At 46.2% G+C, this 25,625-nt stretch overlaps 1 protein-coding gene across 17 annotated transcripts in view; it reads left to right on the plus strand.

The window, feature by feature from the left end:
- Positions 1-25,625, plus strand: part of CACNA1G (calcium voltage-gated channel subunit alpha1 G) — a 153,582-nt gene that overhangs the window by 119,995 nt on the left and 7,962 nt on the right. For 11 of the 17 annotated variants that reach the window (XR_005826025.1, XR_005826024.1, XM_040581817.1 and 8 more), the window contains 11 exons: positions 4,506-4,657; positions 7,045-7,154; positions 8,208-8,341; positions 9,533-9,603; positions 9,882-9,960; positions 10,040-10,161; positions 11,103-11,447; positions 15,754-15,894; positions 19,061-19,195; positions 22,283-22,472; positions 25,098-25,267. Coding sequence is in view for 15 of the 17 variants with exons in the window: in XM_040581817.1 (XP_040437751.1) it covers positions 4,506-4,657; positions 7,045-7,154; positions 8,208-8,341; positions 9,533-9,603; positions 9,882-9,960; positions 10,040-10,161; positions 11,103-11,447; positions 15,754-15,894; positions 19,061-19,195; positions 22,283-22,472; positions 25,098-25,267 (1,649 nt within the window). In the remaining 2 variants the exon portion in view is untranslated. The remainder of the gene's footprint in view (positions 1-4,505; positions 4,658-7,044; positions 7,155-8,207; positions 8,342-9,532; positions 9,604-9,881; positions 9,961-10,039; positions 10,162-11,102; positions 11,448-15,753; positions 15,895-19,060; positions 19,196-22,282; positions 22,473-25,097; positions 25,268-25,625) is intronic. The other 6 variants (XM_040581803.1, XM_040581802.1, XM_040581807.1 and 3 more) reach the window with 6 other exon arrangements.

A 25,625-nucleotide genomic window follows, 5' to 3' on the forward strand; every position in this document is an offset into this window, starting at 1 on the left:
GGGGGTGGGTTGTCACTGGGTTTGGGGGGGCTGTTTACTTTTTCTTCTTTTTATTTGATTGCAACTCCTCTCCTGGTCCTCCAGAGCTACATCAAGGCCGTCTTATTTTATTTTATAAAGGCATTGAACTCATTCCAAACCCCTCTGTTACCCTGCGCAGCCTCAGAAGGGCTCTCGGAGTTTAACACGTGTGCAATTGTCAGGTCTGTGCTTTGTGTTTCCTTTTGTTGCCTTTTCTTTGGATCCAGTGGCAGTGACTGTGTCACGCTGCTCTTCAGGCACCGGCACGAGGGAATAGAAAGGTTTGATTTGTGAACCTGCCTGGTGGGGATATTAGGGAATCGCTCCCTGGTGCTGCAGATGAACCTTCTGTGGTTCAATGAGAAATCTGGAGCTGTGACCCCAAAGCTTCCACACATCTCCGCACTTAGAGGGCTTCGCTTCTCTTTCTGTGAAGATAAGATGGAATAGAGTGTGTGTGTGTGTGTGCATGGCTGCCTGGTGAGATATTATAATTTTATTTTTCCCCCCTTTTTTTTTTTTTTTTTGAGTCTACATTCTATCACAACTGGAATCTTCTCAGTGGAAATAATTTATCATTTTCCATTTTGCCTTTTTTTTTTTTAAAAAAAATCCATTCAGTACAATAAAAGCCAAGTAAAATGCTGTGTTTAAACAAAAAAATGTTCCTTCAGTGCAAACTACTTTTTAACCTAATAATATCCTTGATACAGTTTGTAAATCCAGCTGCGTCACGGGCTCATTGCTCACTGGTTTGCCGCTGTCCTCCAGATATACTTAGACCTGCAAAGTAGTTAATTCCCTTATTATAGGAGAAGGAAGAAGCCAGAGGAGACAGTAATGGAATTGTCCCACTCTCGTGAATTCCAATTTCCTGTGCCCACGCGCCTCCAGCTCGAAAGCTGCCTCAGGGAAAGTGGCAATTTCTCTCTTGACAGGGCGATATGCGGAGGCAGCCGTTATTCGGGGATCTCTCCCAGCCCCATCCCCCCCGAGGACATGTGGTGGTTAAAGAGGGGAGAGCGGCCCTGGCCCCAGGTCCCACCGGGACCCTCGGGGAGCTGGCAGTGGCACTGCCTGCAGGGGACAGGGCTGCCCCGCCACTGACTCCTGGTCGCTGGTGCCATGTGGGGGTCACGTCCCAGGGCTGCCGGGCACACGGCAGCGTAATGCCCCGATCCTAGACTGTGACCGCTGAGCACGAAGGGTGCCTGGCCTGGGAGAACTGAGGGCGGGATTAGGAATGGGAGATGATTATCCTGCCACAGCGGTGGCCGCAGCCTTTTCAAACGGGCAGGAGGGGACGGCGATGAGTTTGGGTACCCCAGGGCATGGGCTGGGGCTGCTGTGCTCTGCCTCCCACCCGGTCAAGGGGATTGGTTATGGTCCCAAGAGGAGTACGCAGTGTCTGGTTGGGAAACAAGTGAGCTCAGAGCCCATCAGGGTGATAAGCTAAAGCCACGTGTCCCCCTGCCTGGCACCCACTCCCCCAGTGGGCACCATTGCCCAGGACCAAGGGGCAGGTGGGATGCTCCCAAGCCAGCTCCCAGCCAGCTGCACAGTCTCCTTCCCAACAGGGTTAGGAGATCGCTGGGGATCCACTGTCCGAGCTGATTGTCTCCAGTGTAACAATATCTAAATCTGAGCCTTTTCTCCCTCTCTTCTGGCCTCCAGCCATGGTGAAGCAGCTCGATTTACACCCTGTTTACCAGCCTGATATGTCTCGTAGTGGGGCTTTTGCTGTATTTCGTCATCTTCTTGCATTCTCATCCTGCCAATTCTTCTTTCTTTGTTTGCTCTCCTCCTCTTTTCTTTAACACCATGTGTGCCGGGAAGCCAAGTTAACCTTTCCAGTAATAACCGAGACTAACCCAGAGCTCTTGTTGTTCTTGACACAGTGTATTGTAACAGTACAGTAATGTGGTGTTGTGTTAGTTGTGAAGTTCACCACCTGGAGTTTAACAGATGTCTGTATTTCCCAAGATGTTGGTATTGTTTAGCTCTTTACTGCAATAATTAGAAATGATACTGTGTGATAGGGGGCATGGGCTTTGCAGCTGGATAATGGCGCGTGAGCGATCCCCAAATTTGCTGCGGAACTGCGCAGGTCTGCTGAAAGAAATAGTATTTATCCGATAGCAAGGAAATGGTTTGTCTGTTCAGTGAGTTCCCTGCCCACCTAGGCACAGTACGTATTTATCTGCCGTCCTCGGACAGCATGCTGGCTTGTGCCTGGTTCACCTCGCGGTAATATCCGTACGGCACTAATATGCACGGCCGGCATGCGGAGACCGGTGAAGCGAGCGGTGGCATGAGTCATAAGCAGGGCTGACAAATCCCCTCTTAACAAAGTTAATGGGGAAGGATGAAACGTTTATGAATGGCGATTTTCTACGGCTGCAAGGGCAGCTGCGAGAGCAGCGTCCAGAGACGTGGAGGCATGGAGCTGTTTGCTGGGAAAGATGCAAAGGAGCTTTGGGGTTTGGGGAGAAGGTGGGGTGCGAAGGGGGAGAAGCCTTTGCAGATATATGAACAATTAGCAGCCCTGCTTATAAGGTCATGCACAGGCTAATCCAGGTGCAGGAGCCCTGCACAGGAGACATTTTACAACCTCTCTCTAAATCCTTTCTGTTCTAACGGCATCGGTGCTATTCTGTAGGATTTGGAATTACCCGTCAATCAAAGCTAAGAAAAAATGTGAATTCCAGTGTAATTATTCATAAGTAAATCCATCGCAAGAAAAAAGGCAGAAACATTGACATTTTTCTTTTTGAATGTGAATTATACATAAATGTAGAAGAAGTGATCCAATTATGATGGTGTTTCTTTCGGAGATGATAAGTTGGTTCATAAAAATAGGTCCTATTCCTAACCTAATTGTATTCAAACATTTTAGTTAATTTGCTACTCATAATTTAGCATAATGTGATCGAGATATCTTGACTTTATGGAGATTTATGCAGATTCTGAGATATCTGACAAAGTCTTACGAGTGAGTCAGCAGCTACCAGTCTGCTTTTTTGTAAGCACTCAATAGATTCGCATGAAAATTAATTTTATAGACCTTTTCATCAATATCGTGCTTTAGCACTCAGGTACAGAGCACCTAAAGCACACTGCAGATCAGAAAGTGAATATTAATACTGCCTTTCATGCGATGACACCGAAGCAGAATTTTGGGCATTCCAAACCCCTACGGAATAAAACTGCTGAGTGATTTGTCTGGTCCCTGGGCTCTAAGGGAAAGGTCTGTCCCTATAGAAAAAACAAAACTTCTCTGGTTTTTTCAGGATCCTGTAATGCAGCGGCGAGCACATAAAACCGTCGAATCTCTGGGTTTGATGGCGATGTCATTGGCTATTGACAAAGTGAATTCTATTTCCAGGCAAAATTTGATCTTCTAAAATTAGTTTTCCCTGAGGGCAACCCAAACCTGTGCTTTGTGGCTTCGTTCTGCCCAACTTTTTGCTCAGAATAATGCATCAAACTGTACATTTTCTCAGCAGCACTAAATATCAAGCCATGTAATTCTTACAGCTCAATAATTTTCATAACCAGTTGATCATCTAATTATGAGAGTAATATTATACTCTGACATATTCAAGACAGTCCTTTCCACTTCAATCTGCATTATAATGCCTCCTTGAAAATTGTACTGAATTATATACTCAGCCTTGGCATTTCCTCATTAGAGATTAGGTGAGTAAATGAGTTTATCTCTAGGAACATTTGGGGTCTAAAGAGCATGTGTCATCCCTGAGGCGGCTGAACACGGGAATGAGTTGAACAGTGAAATCTGTACTTTGATAATCTTGTCTAAATGGAGGATCATTATTTTCTAATCGCTAAGGCTGACTGATCAGTTTTCCTTGGTATTTTTATGGACCATTTCTCAGGGCTCTGGCAGCCAAAGTGTTGAATTTTGTTCTCTCTACAGTTTATTGCAAAGAACATAATACGTCTGAATTAATTCTCTTTCAAAGACCACCGCTAACTCAATGGCCTGTATTTTTAAGACATCGTTATGAAAATCTGTCCCAAACATCTGACCGTTAATTGGGTTTGCAGATACTTTGGGGACTTTTTAAGATCAGCAGAAACAAAAATTGTTGATTTAATTTAAATAAGATCAGCAGAAACAAAAATTGTTGATTTAATTTAAATTTAATTCAAATATTCCTACAGGGAAAACATTCTTTTAGCAGCACAATAGTCCCAGCTCACCTCATCCCTGATGCCATAAGGCTGAGTATGGTGCATGTCCCACTGAAGATGTTTAATGGATGTAAGATGAGGGGAGCCCTGCTGTGTATTAAAAATGGTGACATGCCAGCAAGAAAAAAGGAAATAAAAAAGACAGCATGTTGCTGTAATCAGTCTAGAATTTTTCATCTTTGGAGTTGGAAAATGAGGGTGCATTGACTTCAGAAAGACGCAGAGAAATGACTTGATGTGCCTCTTCGCTCTCCTCCTCCCCGCTGCAGAAGCACAGTGTAAGCCCTACTATTCGGATTACTCCCGTTTCCGCCTCCTGATCCACCAGATGTGCACCAGCCACTACCTGGATTTGTTCATCACCGGAGTGATTGGCCTCAACGTGATCACCATGGCCATGGAGCACTACCAGCAGCCAAAGGTACCAGGGCAGAGAGGGGGGAAAGCAGGGGGGAGGGTGCTCAGCCATGGGGGTATGGGCTTATGGGCAGAGTTAAGGCTGGTTTTGCTGTTAGACCCTTTCTGGGACCTTGTTTGAGGCCCTTGTCCGCCATGCCTGACTTGTCCCTTTGCCCCATGGAGTGTACCCATCAAACCATGGCTTTGGGCACCTGGGTCCCATTGCACCTCTCCCTCCTAGTCACGTGTGAACAAGCTGCTTTGGAAATGAGGGTGGGAGCAGGTTGGTTTGGTTTGCTAGGTAAGATCATCTTCCATTTGTCTTAGGTTTTCCACCAAAAAAAAGGAGAAAAAGGAAAAATAATAGAAGAATTTGTGAGATGTTTCTTTTTGCAAAGTTTCTGCTAAATCCCTGGAGTCCCATAGGGCCCAATTTTCACAGGCACTGGATTCCGTGCTGGTCTTTAAAATACATTTTAATATATTAGTATGCTACGTTCCTGGGTCTTTGTGATACTCTGAAAATAAAAACAGCCTGTCCTGGGATGTCAAGTCTCTTGTGCGTAAGAATGAAATGGAAATAGCTGCCTCTGCCATATAACTTGTACTTATTTTTATTAGACACTTTCAGAATGAATAAATATAGCACACAATAGGAGGAAATATTCTTTAAGACTAGACAGGACTTGAATACTTAATATAAAACCCCCAAACAACTAAGACATGCAAACGAGGGGAAAAATATCCTCCAGCCTATCATAAAGAAGCCAAAAAGTGAAAGGGCAGAAGCCCAATTTATTTTTTCTGTTCAGGTCACCTTTAAATACCCTGGAAGGCTCATTGCATGATTCAGTCATTTGGTGATGAAAAAGGTTGTTGGCTAAGGAACCGGTACTGGAATGAATCGCTCTAGGGCGTGCAGTCTTACTGCAGTCGTTTTGCAGCTACATTTTCTCTTGTATTATAAAAATGTTGGGCAGGCTTTTGTTTTTAATTTTCTTTAGGAAAATAACGTTTTGTCTCTAAGCCTCTGGTATGCAGCATCTGGGTAATAACTCCAAGCTTGGGCTGTGCTGAGATGACAGCACGGTTAGAGCCGTGCACATGCTGGAGGGTCTTGCTGAATCGGGACCCCGATATCACTCTGGTCGAGGTGACTGACGACTGGGATCCCGCGGATGCTTAAAAGGCTGAATGTACCAGAAAGCTTTATATGCAAACCCAGTTCCTTGGTGTGTTGGTGCTGAAAGGGGCTGCTGGTGGGATACCCCAGGATGCCCTGTGAACAAGATCCCAGCTGGAGATGCTGTGGCTGCACGTAGAGAGGAGGGACTGCAGCGTGCAGAGCAAGGAGCTACTGGGCAAAATCTGGCTTTTGCCGGATAAATGTGGTCATTTGGTGGCAGGGCCCTGGTCCCCTGCAGGATGACAGGGAACCTCATTCAGAGCCACAGCTTCCTTTAGCAGCTGGGCTGGTACCTCTCGGGCAATTGAGGTGGTTTCATCCATGGATGCTTGAAGCTAAACTGCAGCATGAAGGCAGAGTGTGTGTCTGAAACCCCTTCTGTAATGACTTCTGCTGCTCCAGTAAGTCTTGGTTTTGGTCTGAGAGCACAATGTTGCCATCTCCCCCATTCCCTAAGAGTGCCCCGGACATGGTTATTGTCATCCCATTTGCCAGCAGTGACAAATTCAATGCGCGTTACTGAAGTGGCCACGCAGGGTGCTGCTACCGCAGTGCTCCTTCACGAGCAGGACGTTTGGGATGAAATTGCCTCTGACGTGACTGTGCAAGAGTTGTCCCAGCCAGGAGGCACCTGTAAGTTAATGGCCAGGCTGTGACTTCTGCAGAGGGAAGGGTGGGCAGACGATAACCCGAGGCACTCGCTGCTGCTGGCATGCGATCCCTCTCTCCTGCTCCTTGCCAAAAGCTCAAGGTGAGGAGTAAAAGACAGGCTATCACAAAGAAGCCATTTGGCTGGTGCTTGCACAGACCTGGCCAGCCCATGGCTCTTGCAGCAGTGCACAAATGAGCAAGTGGGGGGAAATTCAGCTTTCGGCCGAAAGCACGAGGGTCTGCGCGCTGCCGACACCTGCGAAGGCAGCAGCTCTTACCGCTCACCCAAGGGATTGTGCTGGGCTGTGTGGCTGCCCCAGGGTTTGAGTTGTGCCTTGGGTTTGTGTCAGCCCCTCCGCTGAATTGTGTCTGCTGGGTTGGGGCCAGGGAAATGCAGCTTGCGCTCTCCCTGAAGCACTGGGACTTTTCCCTGGGACATTTGTCATCAGAGAGAGCCCACGACTGGAGCCTTTTGTTGTAGTTTGGAAATGAGTGACTGGTGAAAGGAGAGGAGGGCAGATCTGCAGGCTGCAGAGCTGGCATCTAACCACGGTCCTGTGTCCACACCCCAGGTTCTTGACGAAGCCCTGAAGATCTGCAATTACATCTTCACCGTTATCTTTGTCCTGGAGTCTGTTTTCAAGCTTATCGCCTTTGGGTTTCGTCGCTTCTTCCAAGACAGGTAACAAAAGCCCCGCTGTGACGGCGGGGCCAGCAGCAGGTTTCTGGAGACAGTGCCCAAATGTGGTGTCCTGGACCCCGATGCTCTTTCCAGTGATGGCAGTCGGACACGTGGGAGCACTTTCTGGTGTGACTGATTGAAACCTGGGTAGGTGGAGGTTTGGGGATGTGAGCTGGGGTAAGGCTTGTGTGTGCCCCGGGATGTGATTGCACCACTTTGGCCCTTGGGAGAGGACAAAATAGGAGTGAGTCTCACACTGAGCAGCTGGTTCTCGTCTCACACCAGTTGCATCTCCATGTCATCCAGATGATCTGGTGAGGTGACAAAATTTATGCCAAGAGAACCTGGTTGTGAGTGGAAATGAAAGAGGAAAGGGGCTTCTTTTTATGCAGATGTGGAGCAGCAGATGAAATTGCTGCTTTTTGTAGCTTTTCACTCTCTTACCTCACAAATACAGATTTTATGTCCTCGGTGAATCTTTCTCCTCCCATTTTTGCCTCCTTCAGTGTTAATACCAAAAGCGCGGGCACTGGGCAAGAGTTGAACACAAGCCCTTCAGCAGCCGGGAGGATGGTTCCACCCCCAACATTCCAGGTGTCTGTGCTAGGATCACGCCTCTCTCCAACCTGGCATGGATCCTTGGGGTCTTTCCTTCACCCACCCTGATTTTTGTTGCAAGGACTGGACACGGGATCTGGTTCTTCCTAGGGTAGATCTCACACTGAGGTCCACGAGTGCCATGTCTCAAAGCAGCCGGACAGATACCACAGCATCTCCCCTGAGGTCTGCAGCCTCCGGGTAGAAAAGTGCCCAGCTTTTGTTTCTGTTTCCCTTCAGTCAAGAATTATCTTTGGAATTGGCTGATTTTCTAATGAGATGCATTAGTTACAATGATTTTATAACATAACTGCTTTTGTATAATACCCTCAGAAAAATGCTGTAGATTCATTTCTGTGCTAGAACCATTGAAATGACTGGAATTCGTGTGAAACAGGCTACCGCCCCTTGCCAGCTTCTTAGTAGATGTTAAACTTCACTTTGTGTTGTCTCCAGATGGAACCAATTAGATCTGGCAATTGTGCTGCTGTCTATCATGGGCATCACTTTGGAAGAGATCGAGGTGAATGCTTCGCTACCGATTAACCCCACTATTATCCGAATCATGAGGGTTCTCAGGATTGCTCGAGGTGAGATGAAGAAAGCAGAATTGACTTGGGTTTGAGGTGCAGGGTCTCCTCCAGAAGGGAGTTAAGTGTCGGGGAACGGTTCCGGGGCACATCCCCATCACGATGTGCAGAGCTCTGGCATCAACAGGCTGTAAACAAATAAAATAACAATGGGGGAAAATACTTGCGAGGAGCCAAAAAGCTGAGCCAACTGACCATGTGTTTCTATCTTAAGAGGGCTTGAAGGCTGAGAGGTTAGAAATGAAAGAGAAAGAGCTGTGGCTGTATCTTCCAGAGATATACCTGGAAAAAAATATGCCAGTCAAATCAAAAGTCATCCCTGATGGGGATTAGAGAATACAAGCTGGAGTATGTTTGCTTTAAAAAGACAAGCATCTAATAAATTTAATTTCCCGTGGGACTTTACATTTCACCACTCGGTGACAAAGCATGCCTCGTCACTCTGCATCCATCTGTCCCCTCAGACTTGTAACGACACATACCCAAGCTGGGAAGCCAGCTTCTTCAGGGCCTGATTTTTCAGAACAGGGAGGTCTCAGGGCCAAGTGATGAAGACGTAAAATGGGAGCGCTTAAGAAAGTACTCCCAGGCCCTCCTGAAGGGCAGTGTTGTGCTCGGAGGCATAATTGCTCTGATTGCAGCCCTCATCTAAGCAAACAAGGAGCCAGAGGAGAAATGAAATGCTGCTGTGTCTCCAGGGGGAGAAAAAAAAAAGTGTTTTTCCTGTGCATTGGATCCCTTTCAGAATTAAAAATACATGCAGTTTCCAATTGGAAATGCAACCTTCTGGAAGAGATGTGTAAATCAGTTCCTCAGTGAATCATGTATGAAAGTGGGTAGCCTATGGAAGTGGGAAAGTAGCCCCAGGGTTGGGAAAGTAACTGCTCGAGATAACCGGAGGAAGAAGGAGATGGGTCCAACACAGATAAAAGTGGGGAAAGGAAAAGCCAGGCAGAGCGATAACGCTTTCTACAAGTCTCAGGGTAGGTGATGCTGCTATTCACAGGATTTTGATAGTATCCAAGCAACCAGGCACGGTGTAAAAAGGCCAGGGACTATAGCAGCTAATGGAGAACACTTGACATGATTTCACATTTCTCTTCCCATAATCTGTGGCTCCTGGGAGAGGGACTGAGTTTGTGCCTGTGTGCTAGCGCTGCCGTTACCATATTATGAACATGTTTTCCGCAGTGTTGAAGTTGCTGAAGATGGCTGTAGGGATGAGAGCCCTGTTGGACACCGTGATGCAAGCGCTGCCACAGGTAACCCACTGCCATATCGAACCAGATCTCCTCTGGCCCAAAGCTAATTTCCTATTGCAGAGGAATGCTAATCATTTTATCTTTACTGTCATTAGAGAATCACAATTTCCCTTCCGAAGCGCAGTCTGAGATACAGTCCTCACATTGAGGTCATTTTTCCCCTGAAGCAATTTAAGTTTTGGATTAAAGAATACAGCAAGAAACAGGTCTGGAACAAAAAAATCAATGAATGTTCTTTTTCTGTGTTTTTTTCCCCCCATTTCTTTTTCTCTTTCCAGGTGGGGAATCTGGGTCTTCTCTTCATGTTGTTGTTTTTCATATTTGCAGCTCTTGGAGTGGAGCTGTTTGGAGACCTTGGTGAGTCTTCCCGTGCCGGTGGGAGCGGGATGGGAGCGGGATGGGAGCCGGAGTCTCACGGCTGCGCTTGGTCCCACAGAGTGCGACGACACACACCCCTGCGAGGGGCTGGGACGGCACGCCACGTTCAGGAACTTTGGGATGGCCTTTCTGACTCTTTTCCGGGTATCCACGGGAGACAACTGGAATGGGATCATGAAGGTAAGAGAGCCATGGAAAATGAGTATTGCCTGTAATTGCCTAATTAGAAGCTGTTCGCTCTGCTCCAGGCTGGTAACGATGCCCAGCCAGGACACTCGCATCCTGCAGTGAGCTGGTCTCTTCATTTGTGCACGGGGCAAAGCCTCTAACGTTTTTGTTGCCTCCTCCTGGCGTTGCGATGTCTATGGCTGCAGCTTCCTGGCATACTCCATATATTCCATTTTTTTACTCTGAGTGAACAACTTAAAAAGAAGGGGAAAAATAAAGGGACTCATCTCTCAGATAGCACAAGCTCAGCTCAGTATCGTGCATTGGTTTTACTTTTTTCTTTAAAAGTCTTTTGGCATTACTTTGTTGTTTTTTTTTTTCTGGGAAAACCCAAGTTTCTGAGATAAGGGTGTCTCTCAGGGGACAGCCATAAAGGCATGCTATTGTGAAGAAATCTGGTCTATGAATACACAGTGTGCTCGCTAGTCTGAAGGAATCACTTCTCCATCCATTTGTAGCCTGGTGAGCGTTAGGGGGCCAAACTCTTAATGACGGGGTGTGAACTTGAGGAAAGAACATTTGCAAGCTCAGCTGCTGTGGGATGGCTGATGGGTTATAGCTGCATCCTGCTTTGCCCTGGATCTGTCTGCCACACTCCTGCATGTTTGGTCTCTAACCTAGTGAAACAGCCTTTCCTTGAGGAGCAGCAGGGTGTTGATGACTGGTGTTGCACACCCCCAAGGACAATTTCCTCTGAGCCTGCTTGTGGTGACTAACACAGAAACGTGAGGTTTCACTGGCAAATATTTTGCTATTCTAGACAATAAATTTGCCTAATCCTCTCAGTTTTCTTCACAAAAGGAGAAGCTGTTGCTGCCAGATGCCCAGATGGCAGACCAAGGTCCATGCTGGAACCTCTTCACATTCCTCCATCATTTCCCTCCTGTTTCTAGGACACGCTGCGAGACTGTGACCAGGAGTCCACCTGTTATAACACCGTTATTTCACCCATCTACTTTGTCTCCTTCGTGCTGACGGCCCAGTTTGTCCTGGTGAACGTGGTGATTGCCGTGCTCATGAAGCACTTGGAAGAGAGCAACAAGGAGGCTAAGGAGGAGGCAGAGCTCGAGGCAGAACTGGAGATGGAAATGAAGACAATCACGTCCGGCCAACACAGCCCCTCGGACATCTTTGCGTGGACAGGCAGCACCGGTGGAGAGAGACCTGAGAGCCCCCGAGGATGTACCAATCCCATGCAAATCAAGGTGGACTCTCAGCTCTCATTAGTTTACCCTATGGTGAGAATCTGGGTTGGAGGGTGAAGAGGGCTTGACCTGCATATTAGCTGGGGGAAGACATGCACGAGTCGGTAATGAAGGAGTGGGTGTCCCGTACGTCCTGGGCTTGTATTCCTCTCTGTCTGCTGACTGACTGTTGCATGGTGTGGGAGCCAGTGCTCCAGGGAAGAGACCCTGGGCAGGTCTCCAGACCACCTTGATGCATCTGTTTGGACGTAGAGAGCTTTGCAGTTTGTTCTGGAGATGTGCCCAAGCCACCAAGTTCAGACCTAGCTCTAAATTTGCTCTAATCCAGAGTTTGCACTAGGTCCTTTGTGATAGAAAAATCATGAGCGTAATGTGTTTGCTTTTCTAATTGTTGTGGTCTAACCCCAGCTGGCAGCTCAGCCCCACACAGCCGCTCGCTGGCTCTTCCCCAGTGGGATGGTGTAGAGAATGGGAAGGGTAAAAGTGTGAAAACTTGTGGGTTGAGATACAGACAGTTTAATAGGTAAAGCAAGAGCCACACAGGCAAGCAAAGCAAGGAATTTCTTCACCACATCCCACAGGCAGGCAGGGGCTCAGCCCCCCCCAGCACAGCAGGGCTCCATCATGCCCAACGGGGACTTGGGAAGACAAATGCCATCGCTCTGGATGTCCTCCCCTTCCTTCTTCTTCCCCCAGCTTCATATGCTGAGCATATATATCCCAAATCATGGGTTACAACAATTTAAAGGTATTTCCATTACAATCTCCACCCCTGGTCCCTTTGGACCAGCCCATTTTTTGTGGGTTTTTTTGGCAATGAACTCCTCCCCTTGCAATTTATTGCAACATTGCACTGAACTCCTCTCCTAGCCCCTGCTCCAGCTTGGATTTATCCAGGCTGCAGTCCCTCAGGGTTGTACCTGCTCCAAGTGGAGCCTCAGCTCTGCGCTACAGTCTCTCCAGGGGTATGCCTGCTGCGGCATAGACTCATCCACAGCCACTGCTGCTTTGAGGTGCACCTGTCCCAGCATGGCCTTACCCCTGGCTGCAGTCAAGGGACCTCCAGGGTTGTACTTGCTGTCCTGGGCCCATCCATGGCCACATGCTTTGAGTGCTCCAGCATGGCCTCATGCACAGCCACTGATGCTTCAAGGTCTACCTGCTGCAGCGTGGACTTATCCACAGCCTTAGATACCTTGAGGTGTACCTTCTCCAGCGTGGGGCTTATCCTTGGGCCACAATCCCTTCAGATTCAGTATACCTGCTGCGGCACAAGCATAGCTACGGCCACAGAGGCTTCAATAGATGCCTGCTCTGCCGTGGGCTTATCCATGGCCAGAGATGCTTTGGGGTGTCCTGCTCCCAACGTGGACACAGCCACAGGTCATGGTCCCTTTGACTGGAGTTCATGTTGGAGTTCCAACCTGTCCTGTACAGCAGCTCAGAAGCAGCAGCCATGCCCTGGCCAGCTGCCAGCCCCGGCACATCGCTGCTGCTGTTATCAAAATGTTCCCAGGCAGAGCACAGTGAGATGATAAGCAGTGCAGCAGTACAGCAAGCAGCGAAAGCAAAAAAGCAGCCACTAATGAGCACTAGACTCTAATATACGGTGAGGCAAGCGAGCCCCATGGCAAGCACGGGAGCCTGTCAATTAAAAGCTAAACAGCAATAACAGCTATAAATTCAATCTGGCACATTCCAATTGAATCTGTTATCTCGAACCCTTCGAGCCCCATGCTGGGCACCAAAAGGGACTGTGGTGGTCTAACCCCAGCTGGCAGCTCAGCCCCACGCAGCCACTCACTCACTCCCCCCCCAGTGGGACAGGGTAGAGAATCAGAAGGGTAAAAGTGAGAAAACTCATGGGTTGAGATAAAGATAGTTTAATAGGTAAAGAAAAAGCCACACATGGAAAGCAAAGCAAAGCAAGGAATTCCTTCGCCACATCCCACGGGCAGGCAGGGGCTCAGCCACCCCCAGGACAGCAGGGCTCCTTCACGCCCAACGGGGACTTGGGAAGACAAATGTCCCCCCCTTTCCTTCTCCTTCCCCCAGCTTTATATGCTGAGCATGATGCCGTGTTGGCTGGGATATCCCTTGTCTCAGCTGGGGTCAGCTGTCCCGGCCATGACCCCTCCCAGCTCCTGGTGCCCCCCAGCCTACTCACTGGTGGGTGGTGTGGGGAGCAGAAGGGGCCTTGGCTCTGTGTAAGCGCTGCTCAGCAGCGATGAAAACATCCCTGTGTTATCAAAGCTGTTTTCAGCACAAATCCGAAACGTAGCCCCATACCAGCTAGTGTGAAGAAAATTAACTCTATCCCAGCCAAAACCAGCATAGCAAGCAGACCATGAACCACAACATTAAAAGAGAAATAAAACTTGGCTAATCTTTGCTTAAGTATTAAATTCGGTTTATGTAAACTCAATTCAAACTCCATCCCCACAGCCAAGCTTGTGAGAAAAGATTTAACAACGGAATAATCCAGAGGGGGCTCAAACCTGAGCCCACCAGCACTGGTGGCAGAACTCCCACCAGCAGGAGCAGGGCTGCAATGTGGTAGCTGCTATGGGTTGCAGTAAGTCTCTCTAAAGCACAGTTTCTGGATGAAGACTCAGTTTGAGGAATGAGAGGTAAGGTCAAGATCCAGACAGGTCCTTTGGGAGGGAACTGAACTGGAATTATACAAGAAAAATCGTCCAGTCTTTTTTTAGTCTTAGCTGATTGCAAATTGGGTTAAACTCTACACAGACCTCATTAGCTTTTATTACATCATGATTTCACAACAGCATATCTTGGCCTCTGCCTGAGGTGGACTAATGAGTATTCTAATGCATGAAAAACTCATTTATGATCTTTAGTCCAAGGGTGAAAAAAAGTAAATCCCTGCTCAAGCTTTGTTTCAGTTCCTAAGCTACTGGAAATTTCTGGTGCCATTAGGAATCACTGATGTCTCAGATGGAGTCCAAAGCTGCTCCTTGGCGCAGGAAAAAGGAGTTCAGGGCAATATGGGGAAATCCAGATCTACTACGTCCTCTAAGAAGAAACACCGCGTCCCAACTGTTGTACATGTTACACAGAGCACTGGCAAACCGTCCTCAGCGCTATCGCCCTGCATCAATACTCACACTGGCAAAAAGAGAAACTGCAAAACTGCCAGGCACATCAGGGAGGGAAACCCTCAGCTCTTCAGTCTGTCAAACCTGCCCTCTCCGAAGGTGGCCTTGAAAGGGCTTATTCTAGTCACAACCTCCAGAGTGTGTTTCTTGCTCTTTCACTCAAACAGAAGCCTCAAAAACCTCCAGGAGATTTGCTTCTATTTTTTCTCCCAGCCAAAATCTTCAGGACCAATCTGATATTTGAGCATGATAGCAGAGGAATACAATTCCCAGGACATGACCCCGCCAGGACATGTGGTCAGCATGCTCTTCTGCTTGCCTGTTCCCCAGGATTTTTGCACTGTGTGCTGTTTGACTGTAATGATGGTCCTCATTTCATCGTACGTAGCAGGCATTCCCTACATGAAAGGTGCAAGCCTTAAATTGCTCCCACGCTGCCTGCAAAAGCCAGACCCTGCTCTGTATAACTTCCAGTTGTCTGTGCTCTGGCCAGCTGGTTTGAAGTTGGCCAGGACAACTGGGGCACCTCAACCCATGTCTGGCACATGAATTAGTGACCTGATGTGTGTCCGTCCTGGTCACCTGCAGCTTTCATGCACAGGATGCTCAGCTTCTCTTCAAGTCAGGTTCTTGTAATTGATGTGCCCTCTGGATGTGGATTTAGGTGTCAAGTATTAGGTCCACTTGCTCAAAAATGTGAACAATGGGTATAGAAACCTGACAGCAGTAGCATCCTACAGAAGTTCACAGCACCAAGTACCAAGATGCTGCTATAGCGGCCCCGTGATACGCCTCAGGTGCCAGGAGCGACTGGCCATGTTTGCTGAGGGTGAATTGTCCCCGGAGTGGGGGCAGCCGCGGTGCTGGGACAGCCGGGGACAGCCCCATACATTATTAATGTCTGAGAAAGCTGTCACTGCTCACCGTGATATTACTGCACTGTTCTCTCTCCTCTCCTGCCTCACCTCTCCTGTCCCGTTGTTTCTGTTACTGCTATTCTCCCTTAACGTTTCTGTCTCCCCCTGACCCCCCCCCCCCCCCCCCCCCAATCTGTTCTTTCCCCCTTTTGTTCATTGGGTTTTATGCACCATCCTCTTTTTTTTTTTTTTTTTTTTTTTTTTTTTTTTTTGTCCCTTCTTCTCTCTCTGTCTCTGTCCCTCGCCTTTTTCTCTCTCTTTTTGGCTTGCTCTCTCCTTCTGCATGCTACACACCACCCCTCCTAGGAAAGGCACTTGTTTGATACCATATCACTGCTGATCCAGGAATCTCTGGAAGGAGAGCTGAAGCTGATGGACAACCTTTCAGGCTCTGTGTGCCATCATTATGCCCTCCCAGCTCCCGAATATTACAACTCTGAGAACCAGGTTAATATTCCTAATTTCCTGCACAGTCTCCATCCAAACTCAGTTTGACTGAGACCTTTAATTGAGAGTTAAAGTTCTTTATGTAACGTATCGCAGGGATTTTGAAGCATAAGTCATTTGGGCTTTTTCTGTGGGCGCTGAGATAATATCTTGGTTTATGATGTTGTATATCAATGCAAGAGGAAGAGCACAGGCTCCGAGTTTCCCTCTTCAACACAGAATTTTTTCATTGGGATTTACTGTTCGTGAGTCTTGTAGGGAAAATGTACAAAATCCTGTCTCCATCCTTCAGTGGGGTTCTAGTGTTTGGCTTCTTGCTCCTAACCAGGGCTCCATGGCAATGTCAGGATGCATCTGCAGAGCCTGGAGGTTTTCCCAGAGCAGAGCCTGAGCCGGTGGGGATCATAAAATGATCTCTATATTTGTGCCTACTTACACTGCATGAAAATCCAGTTTCAAATTATTTTCATAAAGAGGCTTCTTGCAAGTGGGTCATTGTAAACTAGATCCTCATCTCTGATCCAAACTGAATTTGGAAGGCAAGACAGCTCTTAATGATGTACTTAAGTAATCGTGTGCTCCAGTGCTTTCTCGAACAGGGGCTGTAATACTTGTTTGAAATTAGTTCATTTACTTCTTAGAATGAAATACCTACTTTCTCAAGCGTGCAATTCTTTAGAGCAAATATTTTCCCTAAAACATAGCAGTGACCATAATAATAACTCAAGCCTACCTACTTTTTTCCTGCAGTTGGAATTGAGCAAATTCCATATTTCTTGATCTACTCTTTTTCCTTTTCTGGCTAAAAATAGCAGAAGTTTTCTTGTTAAATCAGTGTGCTTATTTATGAGCTCACTGACACTCTAAATTATCCAACTCAGTGGTTCATTAGAGGAAAGGAAAAAGCTTAGGTAAAATGAAATCCTACTGCAGATCTTTATATAGCAGGATAACATGTCTCCCTCTGATTGCTGCGTATCGCTTTCCAGATTGAGGTCTATTAAGCTATAGGAAGCGGTTGCCTCTAAGAATTGCCGGTGGAAAAGAGACGGTAGCTTTGGCGGGGAAGGCAGAGGGTCAGTGCGAAACTCAGCGAGAGCTGGTTGGAAATTTTTTGTCACTACATTTTTCACCAGAAAGTGCTGCTGCGGCAAAAAAAAAACCCCGTTGTTTTGACATTTTTGTAATGAAAAAATATAGCATTCCAGTTCGCAATGGCTTTTTCTTTTAAGTTCCTCTCCTCCCCCTAATTAAAACCCATATAAATCCATTGAATCTTTCCAACAAAACATTTTGACAGCTTCAAACTCCATTTTGGGAGAGGGGAGGCTGAAGGAGGGGGCAGGGGGTGATGTTTTGTTTACATTTTGGCTTTTCTGTTCACACTATTCGTCATGTTCTTAGGTGAGTCAGGAATTTCGAGCAGTGCTGGGACTTGCTGAAAGCAACCTGATGAGCAGCAGCTCCCGGCAGAGCAGCTCCATCAGGCTGCTGGACACCAGCAGCTCCCGCACAGCCTTTCCCTTGGGCTCCCGTCCATGGATCCCGGTTAGGGATCACCGTCCGGTGCTGGCAGCCTTTGCAGCTATCCTTTTCAGGGAGCCTCCTTAGGAAATCAGGAGCGGCTCCAAAGCGTCTCTTTCATCCATTGCCAACAGATGGCTGTGTTAGAGGAGATAGCAAACCCAAGGTTAGATGAGAAGAGCCCAACCCTCTTACTTATCTCAGCTGAAGTTTTCAGCCTCTCATGGTTCACTCATCACTGGGTTTATTTCAACCTACTGATGCCATTTCTAAGAGTGAGAAAATCCAGCCCTTTGACATCTTAAATGCAGCAGATCTGGGCCTCTGTGGTTTCTCTTGGATGATATATTGCTGTTGAAAGACTTTTCAGGCATAGAGGATAGGAAAAAAACTGCATGGTGAGAAATAAAAAGGAAGCACCTGGGACTCATGCAGACCAGGCAGCCCCTGCAAGCCTGAGCCCAGTCTGTCGGTTACCTGCTGAAATGCTGTCCCCAGTGCCGTGGGCAGCAGCCTTAGACCCAGGGTGGGGATTTGGGGACGTCTGAGCCTGTACGTCAGGGCAAACATCCCTCCCTGCAGCGGCTGGCAGCAGGGATGCTGCTCTGGGGGAGATGCTACAGTCCCCTGTTCCCCCCTTTCTCTCCAAAACCTGAAGCAACATTTCACATTTCTGATAAAAAGTCCTCTGTGTCTAGGGAGAGAGCTTCATCAATATTTTGATAAAGATTTTTATCAATTACTTGAATGCCTTCAGCAGGGATGTGTTTGTGCAAGACGCGTGGGTACGGCATCGGTGCAGCAGTGCAGCACCTACTCCCAGCTGACTTTGCTCAGAGCCAGAGGCGGCTGTTGGAGCTGGGGGGGGCATTTGAGGGCTGGAGGACATAGGCAGTTCTTTTAGTAGGACGGTTTTTGGTGTTTACCCAGGTACTGGAGGCTCTTTAGCAGTCCAAAACGCACTGAAGGCACCAAGAAGGCATTTGCTGATGGAAATCAAGCCTAAAGTTTCTCCCTGTCCTCGGTTAGCTGTTAGGAAGCTAACTATAGCCCCAGCTGGCTCTCAGAGGGGGGGGGACGACGACAACGACGACACACACGTCCCTGTGCCCTCCCCAGAGCACAGGGAAAGGCACACACCGTACCCCACCTGCAAAATGGTTTTGGTGTTGGGGAATCTTTGCAGACTCAACCAGATTAGCTTAGAGACCAAGAGACCAGCATGGCTGTTGGGTAGGAGCAACTCCAGAGAAGTCAGAAGGTCTTGAAGCCTCTTGTATTTGATCATAGCCAAGAGGATAAATATCTCTGGTATGAAAGTAATGTTACTTTTGCGTCTTCATCTAGACAGGAGAACAGCAAAATGCAAGGCTAGCATTAGGGCATAGTTTTAAACTCCCTCCCAGGTCACTGGTAAACATTTAAGTATGGATGTCCCACTCTTTTTTTTCATTTCTTTGTTATATTTCATTTCTTGTAACGTTCTGTCCCTGGTAACAATGTGCATGATGTAGCGTCTCCCACTGCAGGGATATTGCTTTAGTGTCTAGAAGTATTTAGATGATGATACTTTTTTTTTTTTCTTCTCTTTTCCAAAAGATTTGTGTCCTGGTTTCTTATGTTTAATCATCTCTCCCTTTAGATCCCTCTAGCTGAGATGGAGGCTCTGTCTCTGACGTCAGATATTCTCTCTGAAAAGTCCTGGTCCTTAGCTCTGACGGATGACTCTTTTCCTGATGATACTAACACACACTTACTTAATGCTCTGGAAAGCAATGTACATACACTGGTCGCTGTATAGTCTGATGTTTACAGGGTTCGAAATACTGCTTCCACCTCTCTACACCTGCCTAATGGCATTTTCAGTTCAAGCCCATTTCCAAATAGCACCAACCTTTCCCCTGAACAGGACGTTGTCCTTAATGCCATTAGGTCCTGGGTTGTTATCGCTGTTGTCCACAAACTTGGCTCCTTGCGAGGAACAAGTAGTTATTTCTATTTTTCCTTTGGTGCTTTATGTAAAAACATCGTGTTTGCTGCAAGTGAAATAAAGAGTAAAAAAAAAAATGCTTTGGAAAGTGTCAAGGTCAAAATTTCCTCCCCATCTGAAACAAATCAGTGATGCTGCGTGGAAGAGACACCCATGAGCTAATGACTCGTGTCCTCTGCTGAGGGGTCATCTACAACCCTTTGGTTTGTAATGGATTTTTGTCTTGATGAACACAGGCACCACAAGGCTTTTTGCATGATTGGTGCCAGACTGTTTATTTTACAAATATCAGATGGGGATGACTCCGAGATGCTGCTTGTTTTGTGAATTCTTACTAGCAGTCATGCTGCTGGGGAAAAAAAAAAAAAAAAAAGGACTATTTTGTGTCTTTTTGAATTAAATAACCAGTATTTTGAACCCTGCCTTAACCATCTACTCTTTGAAACATTAGACATTTTTAGCTGTGTAGCGGTCAAGTGCTTTTTTTCTGCTGTACAACAGACATAACTCCTTTTCCAACATTTTTGGATCATTCTTGTTTTCTTTGTTGTTGTTCATGTACCTGCCTTTGGATGTTTGTGTTGTTGATAAATTTTCTGCCATTCTAGTCGACTGCCATCCTAATTAGCACTTATTTGGGAAACATCTCTTAAACCGTGACAATATTTCCCATCATGCTTCATGGCATCACGTGCAAAAGATTTTGTAAACTACATTTAACATTTTCTGTGGGACTTTTTTTTTCAAAATTAGTTAGTCTGAAGAGCTGGGCTGAGGAGAGAGCCCTTACAGTTTTGAATCGGATTAGACAAACCCATTTGACAGTGCAGCAAAGTCTCAAGGGTATAGCCAAGAAAGATGTTTCTTTCTCCAAGCAAACAAAAAAAAAAAAAAAAAAAAAAAAAAAAAAAAAAAAAACACCAAGCCAGGTTGAACAAAGTGGTTTGTGAATTTGTGTCAACGCCAACAGAGTGTTTTGGTCAAAAAGGTTTTCAAAACTTCTGAAAAACTGCAAGCGTTCATTGAAATCTTTTCTAAATGCAATATTTTTACACTTTGTTTAGGCACAGCTTTGAAATGTTTTGTTTGACTCAAAATAGATTTGGGTTGGGATTATTTTATTATTATTATTATTATTATTATTATTATTATTATTATTGGTTCATGGAAAACGCAGATTTGATTTTCAGTCAAGCCAAAACAACATGTTTTTCAAAACTACCAGTGAACCGAAACGTCATGTGCTCCCACTGCTCTGTTTGTGAGCTGGACTGGGAAGATGGTTTTGCAGCCATTTCACATGGGTTTCATGAAGTTCACTCACGAGATTTCCCCCGGGATAATCCGAGAGTGGAAATGAGCCCGCTGTGGTGTTGGATCCTGTCAATGAACCCAAAGGTTCATTCAAGGTTGGGTTTGGAGAGAGTCTCGAATCCAAATGTTTGGATCCAACTTGTTTTGAATTTGAAATCTCAGATTTCAGGCCATCTTTACTGATTTAAGTGAAATAATGCGAAAGCTAAATAGCATCAACATACTGCTCGGAAGGGGAAGGCAGGGAGGAACAGAGAGGTTCCCAAAACCCAGGTCTGAGCTTTACCAGCACAGGTCTCGCTCTCCTTCCCTGAGCTATATCGGGAGCCTGCAGTCTCTTATCTCGGCTGTATCCAGGCTGTATCCAAATCGGCAGGTTCCCAAGGACTGAAACTAATGCTGCATGACAGTGCAGATCCGTTTCCCTCATTAAATTTACAACAGTGGTCTTCCTTCTTTTTTTTTTTCATTTTCTTCTTTTTTCCTCATTTTTTTTTCTTTTTGTAAATTCCTTTTAATCTCATCATGTTTCTTATGCAAAAGAAATGCCATAGTGAAATTTTGGGTTTATGACTGAAGGATAAAATTGGGAAAAAAAAAACAATTCAGTGTTGATTTCAGAAAACCTGTAATGCACTGAGTGAAGGGAAGATTTGTCAGAAAATAAGATGTAAAGTTTTCCAAAAATGATCAGCAATATACTGTACCAGACTGCAGTGTCACATCTTATTTCTGTGAGTTTCAGTGGAGACCTTTTAAAGATGAGAGAGTTGTTTCGTTAGAAATATCCAGGGAAGTTGACTTTGCTTCCATTTTTGTTAATGTTGTCCAGCACAATAACACCCGAGAACATTTCTGGGATGGAGATATTTCCTTATGAAATCATACGTGAATCCACTTCGTTGGATGTTGCCTCTGGTGCTGCCCATTCCAAGAGATTCTTTGGCTGTAAAAACTCCCTCACTTGCATCACATCCCCTCTAATTAGAGAATGGCTTTAACCCTGAAGCAGTAGGTTTAGATATTCCTTTCAATAAAATTAGTTTAGTTATTCATTATATGAGAAGAAAAACCAGTAAAATTGTGCTGGGAGCCAGAATAGAGAATATTTTCCATAAACTAGCTTTTGTATTTGTTTTGGGGTTTGGGTTTGGGTTTTTTTTCTTGTCTTTCACTCACCTTTGCAAAAGTCTGACTTGCTGGTGAGGGCACATAGAGAGAGCTTTCCTGTTATTGCAGAGGATCAAAGTTATGCAAAGCATGTGACATTTTCTGGCCTTGAGGCATGATGCCTTCTTTGCATATCCCTGAAATAGTCATGGTTTATTACTACAGTGTTGCTTCCTCTGTTTCTGTGGTTCATTCCGTGTGACAATTTATTGACAATACAAAAGGAGGGGTATAGCTTCCTGGTAGATCCATTCGTGCAACTTGTACATACTGACGATGTGCATGCCCATCGTGCCATACTGATTGCAATGGCTGTCGCTAGCGTTTCTGGGCACTTCTCCTCTTCCCACCCCATCCTGTCTTCCTTCCTCACTGGTTTTTTCCCCATAGGCTGATCTCCGCTCCAAAGACGACACACTGACCTTGTCTCCCAGCAAAGACTTGCTGAGCGTGAGGAAGCCTTCGGTGGGGCGCACACACTCGTTGCCGAATGACAGCTACATGTTCCAGCCGCCGTACTCCAGCCCCTGCCCTGCCTCCCTGGGTGAGAGGAATCCGGCACATCACAAGTCCCAGTCAGGTACACACCTGTCAGCTGGAACAAGAGCAGGATTTTCCAGTGTAGCAATACCTGGGATTTTCCAAGCTGTTCAGTAGGAGGCAGCAAATTGTCATTGGTTTCCAGCGAGGTGGTGGTGTCCAGACCTGTGGCGTGGCTTTGCAAAGATGCTCCACGACTTGCAAAGACCCTCCACAACTTAAGAAGACCAGGTTGTCAAGGATAACTCCTTTCCCTGAGCTTTTTGGCAATGTGACAGCAAGCAGCTGGCCTGGCTTACCACTGACTGTCCCTCTGCCTGGCTCCCTGAAGGTTACAGTCCATACAGCCTGGGCTCCATCCATCTCACCTGAGCTAGCTACAGCCCCAAAGCAAAAATCCCAGCAGAAGGATATTTCCTCACGTCTGGGTTGTTTTTTTTTTTTTGCAGCAGTACCTATTCTGGCAGGTTTGGGAAGCTCTGTGTGGGAACATCTGTGAAAGATGGGAAAATGGTGTCCCTAAACGCCTGTAAAACGAACATAAATGTGCTGAATTGAGAGAGATCTCAGCGTGAGATGAATGGAAAAACGAGAGAGTGTAGAATTGTCTTTCCCAGTGTGCGTGGTCAGGATATACGCCTTGGAATTAAATTCAGATATTCTTAGATACAGCGTATTGCAGATACAAGGACTCTCTCTCTACCTGCACCTCTGCACCTGTACTCGCAGCTGCCTCCCGGTGCTTATCAAAAAAAAAAAAAAAAAAAAAAAAGTGCTTTCATTTACTCTGTCTGCTAGGGGTTACCTTCTGCTGGTAAGAGAATGTAGCTGTCTCTAATTCTGCTGTACATGCCATCATTTTAGACATTTGTCACAGATAAGACAGAGAAATTTTTACAAGCACTGTCATTTGAAAGCCTCTAAGCAGAACATAATTTCAGCACTGTTCAGAATGGTAGGAGATTTGAACAGATTAGAAATAAGATGTTGAAATTTGCATAGTAATAAGAATTTGGATGAATAGCAACTGTTGAACAGCAGAAAAAAATGCGGACACAACGGAGAAAGATGAATCTAGAGTTGGGAGAAATGACTGCCATAATGCAAAAATTTCAAGGTCAAGAGCTGTCCTTTGAAGAACCTGTTTGCACATAATGCAAAGTGTACAGCTAAAATCCTGGTCAAATCCCACTGAAGTCAACAGCAAAACTCCTGTTACCTCCAGTGGGGTCAGAATTTATCATTTTCTGTAATAGCCAAGAAATTCCTTGGAGTTATAATACCTGACCATAGAAAAGAATCCCACTTGCTACGGAGGGAGTTTCCAGAGCTTCGTTTTTGATTCTTAATCTGTATGCATTTGTCCTGTCTTAAACAAAAACTACGTCAGCTTGACTAAAATGTGGGTAATTTCTGAGTCCCTTCTTTCTTCGAGACATCATTTCCCAGTTCCCAGCTTGGAGAACTGAACAGCCCCATCTGACAGCCCTGGCTTGGCGGGGGCGCACATTGCATCCTTGTAAATCCACAGGAAAAACTGTTCCACTGAGATATAGGAGAAGTGTTTTGGAAAGGTAAAACTGATGTCTTCTGCATAACCACACTAAGCAATTAAACCTTTTGTGTTTTTCTCCGGCTGGTGAAATTCCAATCGTATTAAGCGGGCCAAAGTGCTTGGAGGTGGGTAAGGTGCCCAAACCTTGGCATGTGCTTCGTTGTCCTGTTCCACCCACAATGTCAGTGCTTTTCAGGGTGGGGGAAGTCACCCCTACCTGTTTACAGTTTGTAATATTATAAAGTGCTCTGAAGACAGCAAAAGGTGCCAGGCGCATCTAATAAATCACCACAACTAAGCCATAATATTTCAAGCTGAGAAAGGTTTTGTTGTCAGAAACACTGGCACTTGCAGGAGGGATTTGTTTGAATACTCCTTCGTAATGGGGCTGTTGTTCTGGGAAAGATTCCAGGACAAATGAGATTCTCTGGGATGCGGTCCAGGTTAAATGAATTGTTTTGAAAAATGTCGAGCCTGTGGGGGGGGGGGGGGGGGGGCGGTGTGGGGTGGAGCATGCAGAGTTTCAAACCTTTTACAAGAAGTAGCCAGAAACCACAAAGGGTCAGAAAAAGGCTGGGGAGTATGTGTTTGCTTCTCCTGGGATGCTTTGTAAGACTAGCCTTGAAAGCCACCTGGTGCCATTCCCTTTCGCTTCACTTCCAGTGTGCGTGCTGGTTTTGAGATTTCAGCAGTTGGTCTCCACGTACCCTCAGGTATGGAGACATCCTTTCCTAGGCTTTCAAAGTCAGATCCTTGCGGTGCTGAGGTGTGTCATTGCCTGCAAAGTTATCGTCCCTAAAGCAGGGATCTAGAAATTGCCAGCCCAGATGAACTTCTAGTTCATAATCTTCTGTTCTTAACAGGAGCTAGTCCCAGTTGTACCAGGGAGGAAATGCCAAGAAAAATGAAATAACAGAGATTTTTGGAATAATTTATTAGTAGGTGGCAGATTTTTCCCCATCATGGAGAGCCAGTTGCTGAATTCAGTAGTTTTGCCATGCCTGTCTGCTCCAAGGTGTGACAGAGCCGTTTTCTTTGAAAGGCCATTGAGGTTGGGACGTGGCCCCCAGATGGACATGTCACATCTCTGTCTCTTCTCCCTCTTGCAAGGTTCAAAGGCATCAGTGCAGTCACAGCCAGCGGACACCAGTTCTCTCCTGCAAATTCCAAAAGACCATTTTCACCACGTAAGAGCTCACGACCATTTGGTGAGGAGGAGCAAACCCCCGGTTCCCCAGCAAGTGCACTCTCCTTCTGCTGAAAGGCTGCTCCGCAGACAGGTAGGCAGACCTGTGCGTGATCATGAACCTGCTGAAGTTTTATATCATTGTGTTTCCAGGTTAACCGTGCTTTAAGTTCAAGGAGGGATTCACAGAGAAGCCTCCAGAGAACTGTAATTCTCCTACAGAAATAACAAAAAGGTTGATGGATTTTGATCTGAAGGCCATTCAGGAGTCTCCAAAGAATGTGCGTGACGAGTATCATCTCCTTTGGCAATGTGCCTAAATGTTTCTCCACATTGTTAGCACTTTATTTTTTTCAGACCTCTTCATAAATGCAGCCAAATGCTCCCCAGGGGCTTGTTGGGGTAAGGAACTAATTCTTAACTGCTGTGATTTTCTCAGTGCTTGAAAGGAA

This window comes from Falco naumanni, chromosome 1 (genome assembly GCF_017639655.2).
Source record: "Falco naumanni isolate bFalNau1 chromosome 1, bFalNau1.pat, whole genome shotgun sequence".
Taxonomy (NCBI): domain Eukaryota; kingdom Metazoa; phylum Chordata; class Aves; order Falconiformes; family Falconidae; genus Falco; species Falco naumanni.